The sequence below is a fragment of the Acipenser ruthenus genome, chromosome 5, assembly GCF_902713425.1.
Source record: "Acipenser ruthenus chromosome 5, fAciRut3.2 maternal haplotype, whole genome shotgun sequence".
Taxonomy (NCBI): Eukaryota; Metazoa; Chordata; class Actinopteri; order Acipenseriformes; family Acipenseridae; genus Acipenser; species Acipenser ruthenus.
In genome coordinates, this window is record NC_081193.1 from 26,563,057 (window position 1) to 26,584,966 (window position 21,910).

At 37.6% G+C, this 21,910-nt stretch overlaps 1 protein-coding gene across 2 annotated transcripts in view; it reads right to left on the reverse strand.

The window, feature by feature from the left end:
• Window positions 1-20,071, reverse strand: part of LOC117403247 (opioid growth factor receptor-like protein 1) — a 30,977-nt gene extending 10,906 nt beyond the window's left edge. Inside the window, exons 1-7 of one of the 2 annotated variants that reach the window (XM_059023910.1) lie at window positions 19,747-20,071; window positions 16,910-16,996; window positions 16,488-16,566; window positions 8,334-8,412; window positions 7,477-7,543; window positions 6,336-6,481; window positions 522-6,034 (exon numbers count right to left, since the gene is read on the reverse strand). In XM_059023910.1, coding sequence (XP_058879893.1) covers window positions 5,443-6,034; window positions 6,336-6,481; window positions 7,477-7,543; window positions 8,334-8,412; window positions 16,488-16,566; window positions 16,910-16,996; window positions 19,747-19,932 — 1,236 coding nt within the window. In that variant the 5' untranslated portion in view covers window positions 19,933-20,071 and the 3' untranslated portion in view covers window positions 522-5,442. Of the gene's footprint in view, window positions 1-521; window positions 6,035-6,335; window positions 6,482-7,476; window positions 7,544-8,333; window positions 8,413-16,487; window positions 16,567-16,909; window positions 16,997-19,746 lie in introns of those variants that run through there. The other variant, XM_059023911.1, reaches the window with a different exon arrangement.
• Between the last annotated feature and the right edge of the window lie 1,839 nt (window positions 20,072-21,910).

The following is a 21,910-nucleotide window of genomic DNA, read 5'->3' on the forward strand; positions in this document are numbered from 1 at the left end:
GGAATAAATAGTACATAAAGCTGACACCACATTTTATTCATTTTTTTTTACTTTGTTTTCATTCCTTGCCATTGCTGTTTCATCACAGTAAACAGTGGCCATAGATGCACTTTCATAAAGTAATAACATGAGGTTTACTTGTGCCTTTTTGTAGCTGAACAAGCAAACGAAAACTGAAATTTAACTTGAAACACTTCAAATAAAACAAACATGGAAATGGCGTTCTGGTACTCATTTATTACATTCCACATAACAAAAAATATACAATATATACAAACTACATAAAAATCGCCACACAACTTTTCTAGCAAGTTGGGCACTGTTTAAACGAGGCATTTCAGAATGATGTGGTTCCTTTTTTCTGTCTCTTGAGATTCTGACTCGCTGTAAAGCACCACACTGCTTTTTTGACCCAGATGGCCTTCCATCTATGCGCACACATAATCTGGTTTGTTTACTTTTTGTTGTCTAAAACTTTTAAATAGAGGCTCAAGAGCTTCTGTGTTGATCCTGTGTGTGTGTTTTCTTTTTTTTTTATATATTAATCTCACATATCACACAGAGCTCTTTTTCATTTGCCATTTTTGAAACTGTCTCGCAACTTCTGGTCTGGCGGTAAATAAGTGCAAGGTATTTTTGTCATTTCTAGTGAATACCAACATCTGATTTTTGTATCCGAATATGTCAAAACATATTTGTTTGAATATTTGGACATGTGTCTGTAACAGGGGTGAGCAGCCCTGTACAGTATTTGTTTATTTTAGTACAGTATTTGTTTATTTTATTTTAGAACGGGGTCCCCCTCCGCCCGTGTTATTTTGTGTTTGTTTGTTTGTTTATTTATTTATTGTGTTTTAGGACGGCGAAGCGCTGCGTATATTATTATTTATGTATTTGTGACGGCGTAGCCGTTTAGTAGAAAACTCGTGCAGAAGGTGGCCATCTCCCGAATTATTTAGGTGATTTAATTTGTTGCTAATCGGGAGATGGTCACCTGTATAAAAAGTCTGCAGCTCTCCAGCTCGGGGTGGTGGTGTAGTAGGAGCGAGAGCAACGAGGGAGAGAGAGAGAGAGAAAAAAAGCTTTAGGTTTAAGAATAAGTCCAGGAACAGTGACGGCTACAGCTCAGCCTGACCTGGACCAGTTATTGTATTTTCTTTTTTGTGTTCGTGAATTGTTTTTTTTGTTTAACTGTTTATTTTACTCGGTGAGCAGTTTTCTCTTTTTGTTAAAAACATTTGGTTTATATTTGTTGAATTTTGAATAAAGACGGCGCAAACGCCATTGCACCCAACCTGCGGTATCCAGTTTCAGTTCCTGCTTCTGGCCTGACGTCATCACACACGCCATCCTGTCACACGTGGTGTTAAAAGTGGGGTTACCAGCACCTCCAGGACTCAGGCCATAGCGGGTACCGCAGTTTTTTTTTTCAATTTTGCCAGTACGGTTTTTTTTTCGTTGTTGCAGTAAAGCGAGGATGGGGAAAAAGAGCTGCAGGAAGCAGCGGAAGCAGCAGCAGCAACAAACAAACAAACACAAAATAACACGGGCGGTGGGGGACCCCGTTCTAAAATAAAATAAACAAATACTGTACAGGGCTGCTCGCCCTGTTTCAGTGTCCCAGCACTAATATATACACACTATAGATAGGAAGAACAAGGAATATATTTCCTATATTTGAGAAATAATAGTTTTATTAATCGCAAATAACTTGAAAGTACAAATTGTTGCTTTTTTCTGTCCCCAGTTCTTTTTGCTTTAGTGGGTTCTTATCTAGTTAGCTACAAGTGCAAAATACTAAATACTGAATTCAGTAACCTGGAAAAAGGTTTGGAAAGCATTTATTCCCTGTACTCAATTAAGCTCTGTCACACATAGAAAAAGGAGGCACTTCATATTTTTTTTTAAATGAAAGACATGCTCCTATAAAGAACAGGTATATCTAATAAATAAACTTAGTGGCAATTTTCATACACTGCTGTAAAAAAAATAAATAAATGGTAATCCTACTTTAAAATGAGCATATAGTTTTACAGCAAAGAAAGTCAAATCTATACAGAGCTGATATATTTAAGGTTATACTTGAAACAATCCAATAGACAACAAAAACGTCAAGCAGTATTAAAAAATTAAACATAAAAATCAGCCAGGAGCATCTGGAACGAGACAGGTTATTATAAAGGAAAATTGTAACAGTCACAGAAAAGGTGCTTCTTTCAGACATCCCACCTATCAATCCACCAGAAAACCAAATGGAGGACTGCGTACCTAAGTGGAAAGAAGTAGAGCAAGCTGTGAAAAAGGCAAGGGCGCCATCATCTCCTGGGCCTAATGGAGTTCCATACAGAGTGTATAAGAGAGCCCCTGGAGTTCCTGTGGAAATTGATGAAAATAGCATGGGAAAAACAGGTTGTACCAAGAGCATGGCGCCGAGCAGTTGGGGTCTTTATACCCAAAGAAAAAGATTCTACAAGTATTGGTCAGTTCCGCCCTATTTCCCTGTTAAACATGGAAGGCAAGATTTTATTTAGCATTGTTGCTCACAGATTATCATCTTACCTATTGAATAATTGCTTCATTGACACTTCAGTAAAGAAAGCCAGTATATCAGCTGAAAAGGAGAGGAAGGAGCTCCATGTGACATTGCTGGATTTAGCTAATGCATACGGTTCAGTACCACATGAACTTCTTTGGGCAGCATTTGATTTTTTTCAGTGTACCGAGGACAATAACAAACTTAATGAAAGCCTACTTCAGAGATTTGCAATTTTGTTTTTCAACTTCAGATTTCACCACTAAATGGCAATGTTTAGAAATTGGCATAATGGCAGGATGCACCATTTCACCACTGGCTTTGATCATGGAAATGGAAGTAATTATTAGGGCGTCAAAATGGGTAGGGGGAGGAGATCGCTTGGCTTCTGCGTTCTGGTGACTGACTGCCACCAATTAGAGCATACATGGATGACATGACAATCATGACTACAACAGTAGCCTGCACTAATCGGTTATTGGGCAAACTAATCAATAACATTGAATGGGCACGAATGCAATTCAAGCCCACTAAGTCAAGGAACATCTCTATAATTAAAGGTAAAGTAGTGGATAAGAGGTTCTACATTAACGGTGAGGCAATATCAAAGTGTCTGAGAAGCCTGTGAAAAGTCTTGGGAGATGGTATGATGGGGACCTAAAGGACACAGTTTGTGTGGGAGAAGTGAGGCAACAAGCAGTGCAAGGGTTGAAAAGCATAGACAGCAGCGCTTTACCAGGAAAACTTAAACCCTGGTGCTTTCAGTTTGGTCTACTGCCAAGACTTCTATTGCCACTCACTGTGTATGAAGTTTCCTTGACTATAGTAGAGAAGCTGGAAGCGTTGATCAGTTCATACATCAGGAAATAGTTAGGAGTTCCATGCTGCCTCAACAGAGTGGGACTGTATGGTAAAGGGATACTGCAGCTGCCAGTCTCAGCTCTAACCAAAGAGTTTAAGTGCGCCAAGGTTCAATTGGAAATGACATTGGAGGAGTCACACGACGAATGTGTGAGGGAGGCAGCACCTGTGTTGAAAACTGGAAGAAAGGGGGCGGCAAAGGAAGCTGTGGAAGATGTTCAGCTCCTCCTACATGGCACAAAGCAGCCCCAGCTCAACAGAGGAAGCTGGTAGTCAATGAGGTGCAAAAGCAGGAGGAGAGGATGAGGTGCGTAAAGGTAGTTTCCCAGGCCAAGCACGGAGAATGGACGAGATGAGAGAGTGTGGAACAATGCAAGATCAGTGGGTCTTAGCCAAGGACGGTTTACTTGGCGTGATGACCAGGTGCTGCGATGTTTGGCCTTGGCATTGGAAGACAAGTGCAGCATGACCAACAGGTTGCCACCAGTTCCAGTAATATGACACACGAAGAACAACATTCATCCGTCCACGGGAGCAACCGCCAAGAAAAGGTATTAAAACCAAAACTCGTCTAGAACAATTGGAAGCTGCTAGAAAGTGGAAAATGCTGGCAGATGTTGGACAACGGCTTATTTTCCCACCTGAGACTGCCACCACTAACCTTTGACCTGATAGTCTTGTGGTCTAGATCAGCATGGCTTGTTCACCTGGTAGTTAACAGTGCCATGGGAGGATGCTGTGGATCAGGTGTATGAAGGAAGAAACTTCGGTGTGGTCAACTAGCTGCTGAAGCGGAACAGCAAGGATGGAGAGTCCAGGTTTACCCAGTGGAGGTGGGTTGTCGAGGATTTGTGGCACATTCCACAACCCAGTTTCTCAGAGACATCGGATTCAGTGGTCAAGAGTTGCAAAGCATAGTGAAGAACCTATCTGAAGAAGCAGAGAGGAGCAGCAACTGGCTCTGGTTGAGATGAAAAGATTCTGGTTGGGGACCTCAAGCACTGTAGAACGAAAGCAATGTCGATGGAAAGGAAGGTAATGCAAGCTGGGTTTAGTTGAGTGGGGGACGGAGGGGGGTGATGCTGGGACACCAGAATCACAGTCGAGCCCTTTTAAGGTGTCATGGGCTAGTCGACGAAACACCAAGGATGGAAGGTGCCCACATGAAGACCCCAGAGAAGTACACTACTCAGCTCAGTCCAGACAGTTGTCACGCTGATGCGCTAGGGAGGCCGCACTGTGGTTAATCCCTGGAGCCAGCATTGTAGCCGTTATGTGTGCTGATACACCTGGGAGGCAAAATAGGCTGATCCCTGGAGCCAGCATTACACTTCAGCCATCAACACCAGGCAGAAGGATATCTACATCATCAGATGGAATGAAATGCAGATGGATCACATTCGTTTACAGTAAAAGAAGCTATGTCTTCGTTGGTGTTTATCTTGGTGACAGCTGAGTCCAATATCAGCATGAAGTTTTAACACATACTTTCATGTAATGGAAATCATAAAGGAAGACTATAACAGCCACAGAAAAGGTGCTTTTCTGTACAACAGCATCTATTAAATAGAGTTACTCTCGGTTTTTCTACGTTACGGTCCTTCTAGAGGGCCAGCCAACCAAGAACTACAGCAAATGTTTATAACAAACATTTAAAATGCACAAACCACAGACATGAAAATGAACAAAGTCCTATAAGCAAGGCTTTACTTCTGCATTTATCTGTATTAGCTTAAAGCATTACCTGCAGTGTTTACAAGAAACACATTACCTTTGCCATATCCTGTGTTGTCAATATCGCAGAAATTTTCCTGACAGCTTAGATATTTTTTTTATTCACACAAATAAAACAGCAAAAGCAAGATAATGTGTTTCTTGTAAACTTTTCATGTGTTGTTCAACACTGTAAGCTGCTGTTTCTGCCACATTTTCAAAGGTGCAAGGCAGTGAACAGGTATTGCTACAGTCATCCTATTGTCCAGAAAAAGAATACTTTCTTTGCTGGGATGCCCGAGAGAGGACTAATACTACACAAGCATCAGATTCTTTCATTTCTGATTTTGCTTTTCTACCCTTCCCCCTTGCTCTGGTTTCTTCTTGAAAGTGTTAGCCTGTTTCGGTTTATTTGCAACAGATGGTTTCCCATTCTTTGAAGATTTTTCTTCTGTTTTGAAGACTTGCCCATCTGTACTAGCTGGATTGGCTGTTTTTGCCTGATTCTCATTCTCTGTTTTGTCACTCCTGTTATTTTCAGTTTTCCCTGTGCTGCTGTCACCACTGGTATGCAGAGAAGCAGTGTTTTTTGCCACAGCCTCCCTTGTGGGTTTAGACCTGGCTGTATTTTTCTCTTGAGTGCAATTTATTTTGGCACCGGGTTTCCTCTTCTTTGGCAGGCCCCAGATGAAATGTTCAGGAGGTTGGTAGTGCAGCTGAGCAAACCGCAGCAGGACTCTTCTCTCCTTTCTGTTCCGGATGGTGTAAACAAAGTACTCCAGGACGCTGTGCACCATGTTGGGCATGGTCTCCTCAACAAGAGCCTCCTCCAGCAACAGCTTCACCAGGGGGGCTTTGAAACTCTCAAATCCCAGCTCACCCAGGCTTTTTAAAATGCGGGTGATTCGTAAATAATTGTGTTGAGATCTACAAAAATATATTTTTTAAAAAAGGAGGGTGGGCAAATCAGTATCAGAAGTAGTAGCCTATAGTGAATCACAAAAGTTACTAATGATAAATGCTAGTGATCTCGATAAATACCACAACTGCCACAATTTAACATCAATTACTATATTATATTTTACAGTTATGAGTTATCAACCTCAAAATCAAATTAAAAACTGTATTGGTAATAGAGATGGACAGAAATCTATATGTTGCCTATTCTACTGTCTGCCAAGTTGTTTTTACCGTATTTTCTTTAGGCAATTTTTTATTCAATACTTACTCATTCAGGTGCTGAAACCTATCCTGCCAGTTTGCAGCTCGGGCAACAGTTCCATTTTTGTCCAGCAGTTTTATTCCAAAGAAATCCAGCATCACTGTGTACGCCACAAGAAATCGTCTTTTGGCTTCCCTAGTGCCTTGAAATTCCTGACAGGTAAAAAAAAAAAAAAAAAAAAAAAGCATAAAAGGAAGTAAGATATTTGAAGTGGTTGTAATTAACAAAACAATTACCTAACATAAAATGAACACAAACCTTACCTGTCATGCACTTCCATTTACTATGCAGCTTTGAAGGAAACACAACGTGTAATAATAGTGTGTTTTCATTTTAAAACATGATATCTGGTGCTTTACAAGGTCTGCACTTGGTCGGTAAAATTGTCCCCATCCTTTCAAGGCCTTCTTTCCTATCATTAATGAACCAGTTGTTTCACCTATTGACTGACATGCTTTGACACAAAAACACTGCTGAGGTGAGAATGACTAAAGTAAAACAAGCTAACTTTATTTAACCTAATGTAGGATCAGATATTATGTTTTTAAATGAAAATACATGATTGCTATAACATGTGTCTATTTAAAAACTGTACGTTTGAGACCTATATAGAGAATAGAAGTGCACAACTGGTAATATTTATGGAATTATTGTGTTTTCTACAACTACTTTAAAAAAGATCGGATTTACTTAATTTTATTTTAAATGCAACACCAATAAAATAAATCTATGGAGATATATGTCCATTTTTATCTCTATTCTTTACACTCATTTGCCTTCGTCTTACAATAAGAACTGCATTCAGAGGCTAGGCTGGAGTTGCCACAGGGGGTTCCTGCAGCAAAGTGCCAGCCAAAGCTGATCCGCGCTTAGTTTGGCAAGCTGATCAGCTAATCCTCGCTTGGCTTGGCAAGGATGCTGCGAGAACCTATATCTACCATCTTGCTTGAACTTTTAGGTTGAGTTTTGATCCCAGCCTGACAGATTGATCTCGCTTTCAACAGTTAAGGCTTTATGATGCAGAAGGTCAGCTCTGAAGCGTTTTCCGACCATTTTCAAGTGGAAATATACAAAGAATATTGGCTGTCCAGTATTAGGTAGTTTTAAAAACAGATAAAAAGACACAGCATGCCTCTGATATTATTACCTTAATCTCAGCTTGAGTTAGTTCTTGGGCATAAAAATTCAAGCCTTGCTCTCGTAATGGAAAAAGCCTGCAAAATAGGTCACAAGATGGGGTTACACCTCAGGTGGTTAAAATGGTTTGTATCACAGTAACTGTAATAAAATGTTTACATAATATATAGTCATTTTCCAGGAAGGGATAAAACTTATTAAATTAAAACAAGACCTCTCTTCTTTAGGATGTAATTGATTTCACTGAGGCTTTAAAAATGCCAAAGGATGACACAGCTGACACAAGGGAATGTGTCTTCACAGTGAATAATAAAAAAAAAAAAGCTTTTCTGCACTTTTTGCCTCGGATAAGAGTACAGGAACTGCAAGCTGTTTGCAATTCATTAAACAAATAATGAGCTCACTGCTTGCAAGCGTACTGCACTGCTTGCTAATCAGCAGTAAAACTGTACATGGTTGAGATGAACTGCTGTCTGATACTGTGATGCTGAATATTTTCCATTCAAACATCAGAGCTTTCTGGAAGCAATTATGTTAGTTTAGTATTTATAACTAAGAAAAAACAACACTCTGTTCATAAACTGTCCATTCACTTTAGAATACGCCATTCCTTTTGAAATGGTGGACAACCACAACAGTCATCACCCAGACAAAAAGAAAATACATCTAACAAAGTAAAATGTTAACTCCTAACAGCAGATAAGAAAACTAATTAATAGATAGATAGATAGATAGATAGATAGATAGATAGATAGATAGATAGATAGATAGATAGATAGATAGATAGATAGATAGATAGATAGATAGATAGATAGATAGATAGATAGATAGATAGATAGATAGATAGATAGATAGATATGAGATTACCATTGTATGTAGGTGTGGTTATGCTCCAGTTTTTCATAGTCTCCTTTCCACTTAGTGAGAATTTCTTCAATATAAATACCTGTGGGAATTGGGAAATAGCTATAATTAATCATTTAAAATTCCACATACACTTAAAATATATGTAGTTAAAATTATAGCATAATCCCACAGTGACCAAATCATCCGATTGCAGTAAAACAAAGCCAATGTACTTCCACTTGACCAGGCACATGGACAAGATTACACCTACAGCAATGACAGCAGATGCAGTGCTTCCATATCAGTGCACAGTAAGTGAATGCAATGATCTCCCGATATAGACCAGCAGCAATGCCCTTGGAGTGAGTAACAAATCCAGATATTTTCTTTCTACAGACATACCAGTATCACTTCAAATCGCAAAATGAAGCAATTGATAATAAAAAAAAAACAGAAATACATGGAGACCTTAGATTAGCATACAATTTACATCACAGCAGGTTTCTTTTTATCTGAATGATTCTGAAGAGGGGCCCAACAGGTAAAGCTAAAATGAGTGCCTATGAGGAATCAGAGCATGGCTAGCACAAATTGTATATGATGATCTATATTTAAATTAATTGTATTAATTGTTAGTAAGTTTGTTTTTTCCACAGCATGGACTGCTTTGTTTTAATCTAAATAATATGTATCAAGAAGCAGTGATCTCTAAAAATGATGTGGATGAAATGGTTAAAAAATGTGTTCAAAATACAAAAGGTGTAGTTCTGCAGTGTAAAGCACATTTAAAATGACCTAGTTCCAGGTATACTTGATAGTCATTCAAGCAACTTGGGGCTCCAAAGATACTACAATAACTACAAAGCACTCAATCATAACATACTGTGGGAATACTAAAGAAATATTAATCTGTACTATACAGCTACAAAGATGTCTATGTGTGGGCTTTTTTATTATTATGATTGATTAAGTAAATGTTTAATGACTGGGACTTGTCATGGAATTGTTAGATTATGAAGAATCAATAGTGTGGTTTTAAAAGAAAAAACCTCATCAGTAGGCAAAAGAGAATATCATTTTGTTTTATACTTTACTCACATACAACAATAACGTAAACCCTTTATAAATCCGTGTGTTATTTTTTGTCAGTATCTAGGTGGCTATAAAAAGCATGAGAATTTTCAAGAGAGAGAGAATAAAACAGTCATATTTTTAAAAATGTTCTGCTCAGTAAATTCTGAATATCTATCTATCAATCGATCAATAGATATACATACTACCAAAGCAGTCAATGTACTAAAATGACTACAAATGTTATGAATAATTTGTTTTGTTTTTATTATTATTTATTTCTTAGCAGACGCCCTTATACAGGGCGACTTACAATTGTTACAAGATATCACATTATTTTTTACACATTATTTTTACATACAATTACTCATTTATACAGTTGGGTTTTTACTGGAGCAATCTAGTACCTAGCTCAAAGGTACAGCAGCAGTGTCCCCCACCGACCCTCCGGTCAAGAGTCCACTACTCCACACTGCAAATCCCAAATGTAATATGGACTAGACGTTGAATGGGGGTGGGGCGGGTGATCTAATTCGGTCATGCCCTTAGTTTAATTAGGACAGAGGATTTAAAAGAAAGATTGCAGGGCTCTCAATCCAGCACTGGAGATAATGGATTCAAAAATACAAAAACCGTGGAATTAAGAAGCCCTCACATCACAGACCTTTTGATTAATTGAATCAGCTAGTCCAATTCTCTGACAAGGTAAACTGCTAAATGTTTCAAAACTATAAAAAAAAAATAACCCCTTAACATGTTAAAGTATATCAAGCTCCATGACTCCAGTTAGTAATTCACAGTTTTTAGGAATTTCTATAATTTCTCCAGACTTACATTTTCCTTTATAAAAGACCTAAGTATTATAGTAAATGTGCATTTTATTTCAAATATACTACTTGCTCCTGGATTCCAGTTATATAAAAGCTGCACTTCCGCTGTGTCCCTGGATTTTACATCAAGTTACAAGAAATGAAGGTAGAGAGATTAAAAACATGCGAGTCATTGAAAAAACTGCAACTGGTTACCAAGGAGCCGAATTGCTTCTGGGAATTTTACAAGAAATCAAACTCCCAGAAGCCTCATGCTTTGGTTCTCATTTTCAGTAACACATCACTTGCTTTTGCAATGACTCATGTGCTTCTGTGCTCCTTCATGTGGCCTCTTGAAGTAGAATGCAGGGACGTAGAGGTAGTTGCAGCACTGAAAAATCTGAAAGAAATCAATTCATTATAAAAAATGTAAAAAACACAAATATACTTCAACCTTAAGGTGGTTCACTGGAGAATAATTAGCAGAACTATTACCATACTCATTAAACTGTCAAGAAACAGTGTGTCCTTGCAAACATGTTGGACAAATGAACCAATCAAAATACTGAACTTTGTGAGAACAGTCGGGAACCAATAAAACGCTTTCGATTGAACAGGTTGGATTCAAGCAGACGATTTTCTGAATTCAGAAGACATTTTGACAGAAAGACCTGTTGCACAACAATATAACTTTTAAAAGCAATATTAGGGGAATTTTCAAATAACTATATAACTTGGACTGATAAAAAGTTGATATAAAATTATTGCTGTTATGTTTTTTTTTAAACCATACTCAAGCAGCAATCTTTGTAGTTTTGTTTCCTACTATTGGCACAGTTAATATTTTTCATTTTTGTGTATTTTTTTCTTAATTTTGTCATGAACCTCTCAAAATCTCATAACCGACACCCAATAGAAAACTTGTTAAAACTGAACACAGTTGTTAGATAGATTTATAAAAGTGGTATTTCTAGAATTGTATTTTTTCTTGTTATATATATTTCACCCAATAATTAAAAATGTATTGTTTTTAATTTAATGATTTAAATTTCTAGCTCATAACCGACACTCTATTAAGTAACATTTTCATAAAAGTTTTTTTCCTGAAGAAAAAATAAATCCTAAGCAAACAGTACTTAGACAGATGTGGAGTGTTTTGCAAATAGAAAATAACTATAGCATGTTGTTTTTTAAACTTATATTTGATATTTTTTTTAAAATTCTACTTTTAATTAGAATTGTTGGTTATGAGTGTGGATGTCAGTTAATGAAAGCTCTGTGTTGGTTATGAGTTTCTTTCTCAGCACTTCATCTTGTAACTAAATCCTTGGGTGCAATTCATTAAAACATCAGAAGAAAGGGTTACAGACTGATACAATCCTTCTATATCATATTCCAGTTGACATGATACCCTTTGAGCCTTTTATTTAAATACATTTTAAAATATATGCATGCACTGCAAAAATAAAATGGCTCATTCAAACAATCCCCTCCCTCTCTTGAATTGTGGTCTTGAGAGTTAAGTTAGATCCCAAACATCACCTACTATACATTAATTCTGGGCAAGGCAATAAACTTTACATGCTGAGCTTAACTAGTTGCCATCTAATGGGTGTAGAACAATGGTATCCATTTACACATCCAAACAATATAAATTGGAATTGCAGAACAGGTTTTGTATACATCCTGCCCTCACAATTTGAACATGTATACATTTTAAAAAAGCAAAGAAGTCGGCTAACCAAAGTGAAAATACAGTTTGGCCATTGTACTAGTTTTCCAAACATGGGGAAAAAACTAATTAATACTAATTAATAGTTTATGACCTTCTAAATTATCTGTATAAACTGTAAAAGAGACAAAACAAATTGGAGATGGAAGGGAACATTGTTATGCAAGTTAACATTCTAACTTTAAGTGCTCTGTGTGAGAAGCTTGACAGTTAAAGTGACCAACAGTTTAACAACTGTTGAAGTTAAAGTCTCATTTTCCCAGCATTTGCTCAATCCTGTTTTTTAGTTTTTCATCCAGTTTTGAATGACAGGCACTATTTTGGGCAGGTACCACAAAATGCGGTGGTGTAATGATGTCTCCCTGAACTTCATCATCCATCTGGCACTCAGTTGGTTGTGGGGTCATTAGCACTCTCAAAGGTGAATAACATGAGCAGAACTCAGGCCTATTGCAGTAGCAGGATAAAACCCTATGGCTTATAAATCCTGCATCACTTGTGAATATTTGGTTAATTTTCATTGTACCCTTTACAGGTGTCAGAGGATACTTAGGCACCTGTTCTTCTATTTTGCTGATGTCATCAGTGGTGATCAGATGCATGGTGATATTAGTGTGTTGCTGAACTTTCAGGTAAAGCTGCTCAGCGTCTTCAATATCCTCTGATTCTGCTACATTTCGGTCAGCTGTGAACTTGATTGTGCCTCCAACACCATCATGAGGCCCTTTTCCATGGGCAGCCTGCATGAAATTCCAATACACCGTAACAAAACCATGGCTGAAAGGCAAGGTAGCAAGCAAGTCAAAATTACCTTTGTTTCTGTACTGGGTAGTGGATCAATCACTCCAGAAATTTAGAGTTTTCACCTCTTGGAATTCTTTTTTAGCCATTTCAGGATTGGTGTCATGTGTGCCCATATGGCTACCTCACAATGGCGAAGATCCATCGAGACTGTACAAAAACTTTTTTTGTCAGTGTGGCAATGCGCCCCGCCCCTGTGTGCATTTGTGTGTTATGTGTTGTATGTTGCGTGTGTTAATGTTGGTGTATAGATTGGTACACAGGATATAAACGGGTCTGTGTTTCACGTGTATAAAAAGTGTAGATTTGTATTTAGGCACGAGGAGGGCACAAATCACTTCACTTCACGTGCTGGTTAAATGTAATATGTGAGCACGGGGTTGCACGTAATGAATTCACGTGCTGGGATTCAAGTGAATAATTAATTAGTAATTGAATCCCAGCACAACAGTATAAATAGGCACATTTTTAGTCACTCGTGTTTAGGTGTTCGGTGAGTGGAGAACGGGATTGGAGCGGAGGTAAATGTTAATGAAAAGAGCAAGAATTAGTAGTTGTTTTCACTCACCGTGTTTGTTTGTTTGTCTCTCCGTGCACCGTTTGTTAAGTGTTAGTTCGTTTTGTTTGTCTGTTTATTTTGGCTACCAGTGCCGTGTCCTGTGTTTTTGTTGTTTCAAACCTTTTATTTGCTGTTCTGTTTATTAAATGCTGAGCGCGATCACGCGCTCAGCTATACCAGAACCCCAAGTCTCTCTGTATTCCTTCCTGCTTCTGGTCTGACGCCACCCACTCTGGCCGTCTTTGTGACAGTCAGCTTCTCACCGCCTACATAGACCACAACTGTATGGCATGACACTTGATTGTGTGATGCCCCAAAATGAGCTCCCTGAACCTCACTGTTTAACCTGCAGTTGTAGTTTTCTGAAAAAGCAACAAGAATCACAGCTTCATCCTCTTTGAGACTTTCTTTTAGCTGTTTCCTCATCTAAATTGGTTACGGATATTAAACGTGTGAGTACACATATTACCAGCTTCCTTATTTATTTATTTTTTATATTAATTCTTCCAGTTCCACAGGCAGTGTGCTTGGATGTCACAGTGCGTGATTTGATTTCTCTGTTCTTAGTTTCTCTGTCTTCTTTTTGCGTTATCCATTGTTTCCAGGTCACAAGTGCATGTGTGAGGTCTTCATTGCTGATAGCAATTTCAATCTTCTTGTCCCTACATTGGTCACACTCTCTGTAAGAGCACTGCTTACTCTCAGGTGAGCAAACCAAAGTCTTCGATAGTTCTTCAGTATTACTGGTCTTGATCACATTTGTCTGGAAAAGAGCATTCACTTTCATCTGGAGATTATCATGTTTTACACATTGACAAGTTTGCCGATCCTCCAGTCTCACTGAAACAATCCAAAAGGGTCTGTAATGGGTGAACTGAGTGTATGATATTTTGTAACCAGGACTCTCAGATTTGAACTGCAAGAACAACTTCTGCAGTGGAGCAGGAAGGAGCCTCTTCCTTTTTTTGATTTTGGACAGTGTGATGGTATCTCTCTTGCCAGGCATAACTCGACTTATGTCGTCACGAATAAGAAACTTCATGACAATCTTCTGTTTCTCCCTAGCAGATTTATTCTCCTTTTGTGAAGTTTTAAAGCTGGTAATAGTTATGTGGTCTTTCTGCAGTTGCTGGGCTGCATATTTATTTAATTTGTATTTCTTGAGAATACTATGCTTAAATGTCAGGTATTTGTTAGGCATGTTCTTAACCTGAACTTTCATCCCATTATGAAAAAGAAGCACCTTCTTCATATTCTTATTATTTGTTTATTTAGCAGACGCCTTTATCTAAGGCGACTTACAGAGACTAGGGTGTGTGAACTATGCATCAGCTGCAGTCACTTACAACAACGTCTCACCCGAAAGACGGAGCACAAGGAGGTTAAGTGACTTGCTCAGGGTCACACAATGTCAGTGGCTGAGGTGGGATTTGAACCCGGGACTTCCTGGTTACAAGCCCTTTTCTTTAACCACTGGACCACACAGCCTACTCACTTGGCATTCTTTCAGCATTTTACCTCTCTGTACCGTATCTGACACTTCACTTATTGGTATATATTTCTTTTTACTTCTTTCCCTTTCCTTTACTAGGTACTAGGGCAGCAGTGTGGAGTAGTGGTTAGGGCTCTGGACTCTTGACCGGAGGGTCGTGGGTTCAATCCCCAGTGGGGGACACTACTGCTGTACCCCTGAGCAAGGTACTTTACCTAGATTGCTCCAGTAAAAACCCAACTGTATAAATGGGTAATTGTATTTAAAAATAATGTGATATCTTGTAACAATTGTAAGTCGCCCTGGATAAGGGCGTCTGCTAATAAATAAATAATAATAATAATACTTATTTTGTCTCTCAAGATCATTTTTTCTCCTATCCCTGTATCTCTACACTTCTCTACATTGCTCATCTTAGCTTTCCCTTTACCTTGCATCATGTCCGTAAGAATTACAATGACAGCTTTTATACACACAAATACACAGCTCAGCCTTGCTATATACAAAGACATCTTATTAATATCTTAACTATCAGCTCTGAGAGAACATCTGGATCCGGAAAACTGATTGTAACCCTAACTATACCTATATAATGAGATTTTACTGTTATTAATGTGCAACACTCCACCCCAAAAAATGACTTGGAAGTAAACAAGTAAATAATATAAATAAAAATCATAACCGACACCAACTTCTCATAACCAATATATTTATTGTATTTGAAAAGTGTTGGTTATGAGAAAAATTGTAAGGTGTCGGTTATGAGAAATTTCACTTCTTTGTCCATTTACAACAAACAGGGCAGCCATTGTTTTCCGTTTTCAATGTAATAACAATGAGGATAAGGTAAATTTATATTAAATACATGTACATTTCATAAATATTTTTATTTCCATGTTTTGCTAGCAGTGTTGGTTATGAGCTACACAGCTGTGCCAGACTGCACTAGTGAGTTAAACGGTAATATTTTAAAAATAATGAAGAGCATATTTACCTCTGTCTCCAGTCCTTCGCTACAGAAACTCTTGACCTTTCACCTTGTTTGAAAGACTTTATTGATATGTTATAATTTCTACACAAAAAGTCAGTGGTTGTCGGTTATGAGATTTTGTGTGAAAAACTCTGGGACATACATAGAATGGTGTATAAATACAAAATGACTTAGCTTTTCTCATATTTAATGTATGTTTTATGATTTTTGTATAAAAACATAACATTATAATAATTAAATGTATAACATTTAACTCTGAAACTTAATCAAACTCTGGAACAGGGGTCGGTTATGAGATTAAAAATATGAAAGTACAAAAAAAGGCTAAAACATTTTTAAAATGTATTAATAAGTTAAAATGTTACCTATCTATATCATTTTCAATAGGAAATTAATTTGTTGTGAGAAATATGTCAGGCTGACACCAAGTTACATAGTTATTTGAAAATTCCCCATTAATAAAATTCCATAATACCTATTTTCTTTTTCTTTTTGTTAATGCTATAACTTTGCAGCCCTTCATAATGATTCTATAGCGAGGAACACTGAACTAACCCCTAATAAACCACTATCAGAGCTGAGGGCCTGCATGATATCCGAATTATCAAAATGTAGTTAGCCTGGCCACTTCCAATAGACCTGAGATCACTGTATAATACCCCTTCTATTATAGCCTGGTTTCATCTTAGATTAGCTAATCTAAATACATGTTGTACTCACCATCAGGGACCAATGGAATTGTATTCAAGTAGAACCTCAGGTTGCGGTATTCACTGGGTTGTCTGTGTTCTTTAGAGTTCTGCCAGGGAGACACAAAGTATAGCTTCTAAATTTTAGGTAGAAAGGCACTAGGCAAAAATTATCTTTGTAGCAATATGTTTTTTAAAGGAAGGGCATATTCTGGGCCCATTATTATTTCCCTGACAAAATGTATTAGTTTGAGAATAGCTGTGTATCAAAATGTCACAGGAATGCTTTATTTCCAAATGAGTTAGCCATAATACTAATCAAGTGCAGAAGAAACAAAAACAGAGACTATTAAGACTTAGATATATAAAAACAGAATGCAGATCTAAAACTACGTACCACAAAAAATGGGGATGTAAAAGACTACTGAGTAAAAGACTACTGAACACACTTACAGGGTAACTATGACGATACTTATATAAGTCTTTGGCAGCATAAAAGCTCCTCTTCAGTTTGGGTGCAGAGTCCCGTGTGTCTTTATTCTGTGAAACAAATTTAAACAGGTGTGAAAAAGAATACTGTATGCCATCTGTTACTGGCTCACTGGTGTGAGTCTTATGATTCGTTCAGTACAACAATGAGTCAGTTTGTTTGTTTTGTTTATTGTATTTATTTATTAGGGACACATACAATTATAACATTATTACATGAAACAAGATGCATTGCACTTTCAAATTAGCCAGTAGGCTAATTTCCATTGTCAGTCCCCGGGCAGCCATTGATGACAACTGTAAATAATTTTCAGATTTCTTCGACGTTAAACTATAGCAATAACCTCCTATTGAATAATAAAGTAATAAAGACACTCACAATGCATGTATTTGACCCCCCCCCCCCCATATTAAAAAGATATATTACTAAAATAGAAAAATATTCTAAAAACAATGCATTTAACACATTTCTCTTATCACATCCATTTAAAGAAAAAGAAAAAAAAACATTTTAAACATCATTTGGAAACCCCATTCAGTCTTTAATACACTAACCTTGATTAGCAGAGCATGCTTGTTAGCTATTCAATCTTTAGCAGCAGAAATGTTTAATACAAAACTATTTTTAGCATGCAATAAACTTTTTTTATTACTATTATTACACTGTTACACAATATAGGGTTTCATATATTAGTATGTTCAGTAAACTGAATTTTGGCCACCTGACCAAACCCAGCATGCCTTTTGATAGCGATTTACATAGGATCAGAAAATCTATTCATGGAAAGGGCAAGCTACAGAACATATGCCTGAAATATCTCACTGTTCCAACAGTACCCTTCAACTCTTTCAGGGCCAACTTTTATCTAATTAAATGAAAAGGATAAATCTGCACTTGACAAGCTGTCTGCCAAAATATTCCATTTACACAGAATGACTCAGAGCTTTAGCTGGCTTTGCGAGGTCTACTGCCTGCCCTCATGCAGAGGAAATCTGTGACTGGACTTAAAAATAAAAACAATAAATCGGGAGCCATTACCGGCAGATGCACTGCATGAATCATTGTGCTCATCGGTACAGTACAGGGGTGCTGCTCTAATGTTTTTATTGATAAAGTATATTAATAGTGAAAATGAAATATGTGAGAACACTCAAAGAGCTGAAATTGAACCATGAAAGGGGAGTGGAAAGTAACTGTTTTTTACTTTTGAATTTTTTTTTTTTTATCTTATAGCTTTTTTTTAAAGATAAATTATTAATGTACAACATACTTTATCCAGTAGCAAACACAAATAATGTATGAAATCTGTGTTTGCCTGGTTGGTCACATTAAAGCTACCTGCTGTACTGCAGGTACCTGGCCTGTTGTCCTTGGGCTCTTGCTTTACACTAAAATTGACACTGCAGTGAGGCAGAAATAATGAAGACTGCACAGAGATTTTTCTTTTGATAGGAAAATCTGCATTGAAGCTTGAACTGTAACCAAACCAACTTATTTCACTTCATTTGGGTCCCTTCACAGCCAAGTAACTCAGATTATTTTTTTTTTTTTTTTATGTTTTCACTCTGACTATGTGGACATCCAATGCTTTTCAATAGGCCATACAATCCTACAGAAAGTTACGCTATTTGTACATTTCTCACAGGCTGGGGTGCTGAAAAAGAGGTCAAACCCCTTCATGCAGTTTAAAGTATTAGTGACCTAATAACATTTATAGTGTCTTGATGCATTGTAAACCACTTCAATGGAATACTTAATGTGACAATCTATGTAAAATTTGAAATAAATATAAAAATAACATAAAAACATGAAAATGTGCATTAGTTTAAACTGGCACATGATCAGAGCTTTTTGCTCCATAATAATATCATTTGTTTTGTTTTATTATTATTTTGCACATGTTTTGTGAAATGAAAATGACAACTCATGTGTGGTTCAGACAAGTCCTGAGAATATCATTTAGAACTGCTTCCTACTAGTTGTGTAACTACATGTAGCTTACTCTGACCTGGCTTTGAGATGTGACATGTGACGAGTTCAGTTATGAGAAATATTGTATAATAATGCAATTAGGTCTTGAGTGTTCAGTTTAAAAAAAGAATAAAATAAATAAATAAATAAATAAATAAATAAATAAATAAACAACAATATCATCTCTTTCTTGACGAATTGCAGTAGTTTGCATGTGAAATGCAGGCTAGGTGAAGCTGTAGCTATTTAAAATAGATAACTGAATTTGAGTTCCAAACCAGAGTAGAGTGAATGCTTTCGGTTACCCCAGATACATTAATAATAATTCAGTCCATTGAACTCCATTCATGTTTCTGAAACAAACAGTACAGAAGTGGCCTTGGACACAACTTTACCCTGGCTATCATGAAAGTATTGAACTAAGACGGTCCATTGACATTGAAGCAAAAATGTACGTTACCACAATGGTAAATATGTAATTGACAAGTAATTTTAATTTAACAAATCAATGTTATATTTCTTGAAACAGCTATCGTACTTTGTATTAAACCAAATCCCATTAGAAAATCCCATTAGCTGCGTTAACATGTGCAATTATGTTACAATTTCTACAACCGTTTTAGTAGCCTGTATTTTCACAAATTAATTATCTTGCCACAGCGAGAACATAAGCCCATAATGATGCTAAACCCTGCTCTGCATAGTTCCATGACTCAGAACTACACACTAGTGTCAGCCATAGTCGCTTATTGAAAACAGTGTTAGCGTAGATTTACAAGTCGGCATAAAAGCAGACTAACGACCCCTGTGTACCTGTGTACCTGTGTACCTGTATGTTGATGCTTTCGTCCCCTTCTTTGGAATCTGCTTCGTTGCCACTTCTAGGCTCCGTAATGTGGTCTCCGGGTTGATGGTCCTGCAGTTCCTCGCTCTCCGAGTCTGTCTCCCAAGTCGAGTCACATTCCTCCACCGTACTTGGTTCCCTGTGCCTCTGGTTGCCCAGCAGATTTCCCATTTAAAACCCCGCAACAAATCACATCTCACTCCTTCTGCATGTTAACAGCCCAGTACGCAGCACAGTCCAAAAGCAATACAGTGCAGACCACTACTCCAACTCTGAAGAATAAACAAAGCTCGCCTTATGACCGTGCGCAAATCCGACTTTAGCCCCGCCCACTTGTCTCGCCTAGATACTGTTGCTACGTCGGACAAGCTACTGAGATTAATGACAGCCGCGCCAAGTTCCAAGTGTCCGATTTTGCGAATTAAAACAAAACGTTACAGCGTCCTTTTGGAAAACTGACAACTGCATCCATGATGTAAAAATCTCAGCAATCGAGAATATCATAAAAATAGAAGGAAGTCTCAGAGAGCATGGCAAACGAGGTAAGAGTATTGCCAAATTTATATTACATGAAGCAGGAGTGTTAAATATAGGCCATACAGTTAAGGAACTAGTAATATCGCTGTTGCAGCGTTTTAAAATGTGTCTAAAACGTTTTTAGATTAACACATATCGGTGAGTAACATGCATAATAATAATAATTATACACACACACACACAATAATAATAATAATAACACACAACGGGACAGACAGAGTTAGCACTGGTCTGGGGACGTAAACTCATTTTTGGTCTTAACTTAATAGAGAACATAGAAATAAAGTAGTGTACTTGGCTGGAGTGTTTACTGAATGATAAAGAGTATAGCCGTTGTCAGTTATATTGTTATAGTTGTTGGCAAAATATATATTTATTTAGTATTCTAACAAATTAATACTAATCTACAGTCATAAAGTGAGCGTTAATTATTTCTTTTATTTGAACTATTGTGTTGGTATGTTGAACTCCCATTTGACAATGTTTGGTTTAAACTGTGCGTGAACTTTTTTTTTTTCATTGTATTATTATTGACACCGTCGTTTCCGGACAGTTTCTGAGATACATTTAATTATTAAAAGTTACTAAACTTTGAAAAAACAAGCCTTTGAAAGACCGAGTCCGCAACATCAGGTAAAGTGCAACAACTGCAATGTCTTTATTTAAAGTGGAGAACAGTGATATCCAGAAGTATAGCATTCAAAAAAGGATTTTGGCAGTTTGAATAGCTTTTAAAAGGTTCGCCACACATTATCCGTTTTGTGCTTCATACCTTGGAGCAGACGTATGTGTCTTTACTGCTGCATTTTATATGTAGCTGATCTTTCGGTTTCCCGCAAAGCTTGATCCAAAGCACACATTTTTCAAAGTTAGTCTTTGGCTTTGGGAAAGGAATACAATATATCCCCCCTTCCAAACATAATTGGTATCTTGTGTCGCTATTGCAAGTTCCCCAGGCACACCTTTTCACCATTTTCTGCCGCTAACTACAAAAACGTATACTGTAACTAAGCGTAGCTGAGCACATGGTGCGTTATGAGCCCTCTGATTGGCCGATTAAGAACATATCCCTTTTTGTGCAAATTGGCCAGCATCTGCGGAAAAGCTGAGGATTTGTTTTACATTTTTACACGACTTTCAATAACATTTTAAAAATGCCATTAAAAAATATAAATACATTAAATTGATGAATGGTGTCATATTACTGTAGCGATTTCAATTCGAAGACAACCACCAACGACATTATGTATAGGATATGCCTACCCATTGGGTAGGTATCGCTGAGCTCTCTGTATCAAAGCTGCAGGTAGGCCCCTTCCTGGAATGACGCAGTCGGTCCTGCCCACTGAGGGATTAAAACCGTCATACCGAGGAAGCCATTTCTCTTTTTCCTTCTCAAGACAGTACGGTAAGGACCTCTGTGTTCAGCTGAGTGTGTTGATAGAAAAGAGCTTCTCGAGCCGAATCGAGTTGATTGTATTCATGCTGAAAGCTGGCTCACGGTACTCTGTGCGCATGGTGCTCAGTACGCACTGTGCACACGGTGCTACACCGCTGGTGCAGGGACGCACGATGCCGCACGGTACTCGGTGTGCACGGTGTGCCCGGTGAT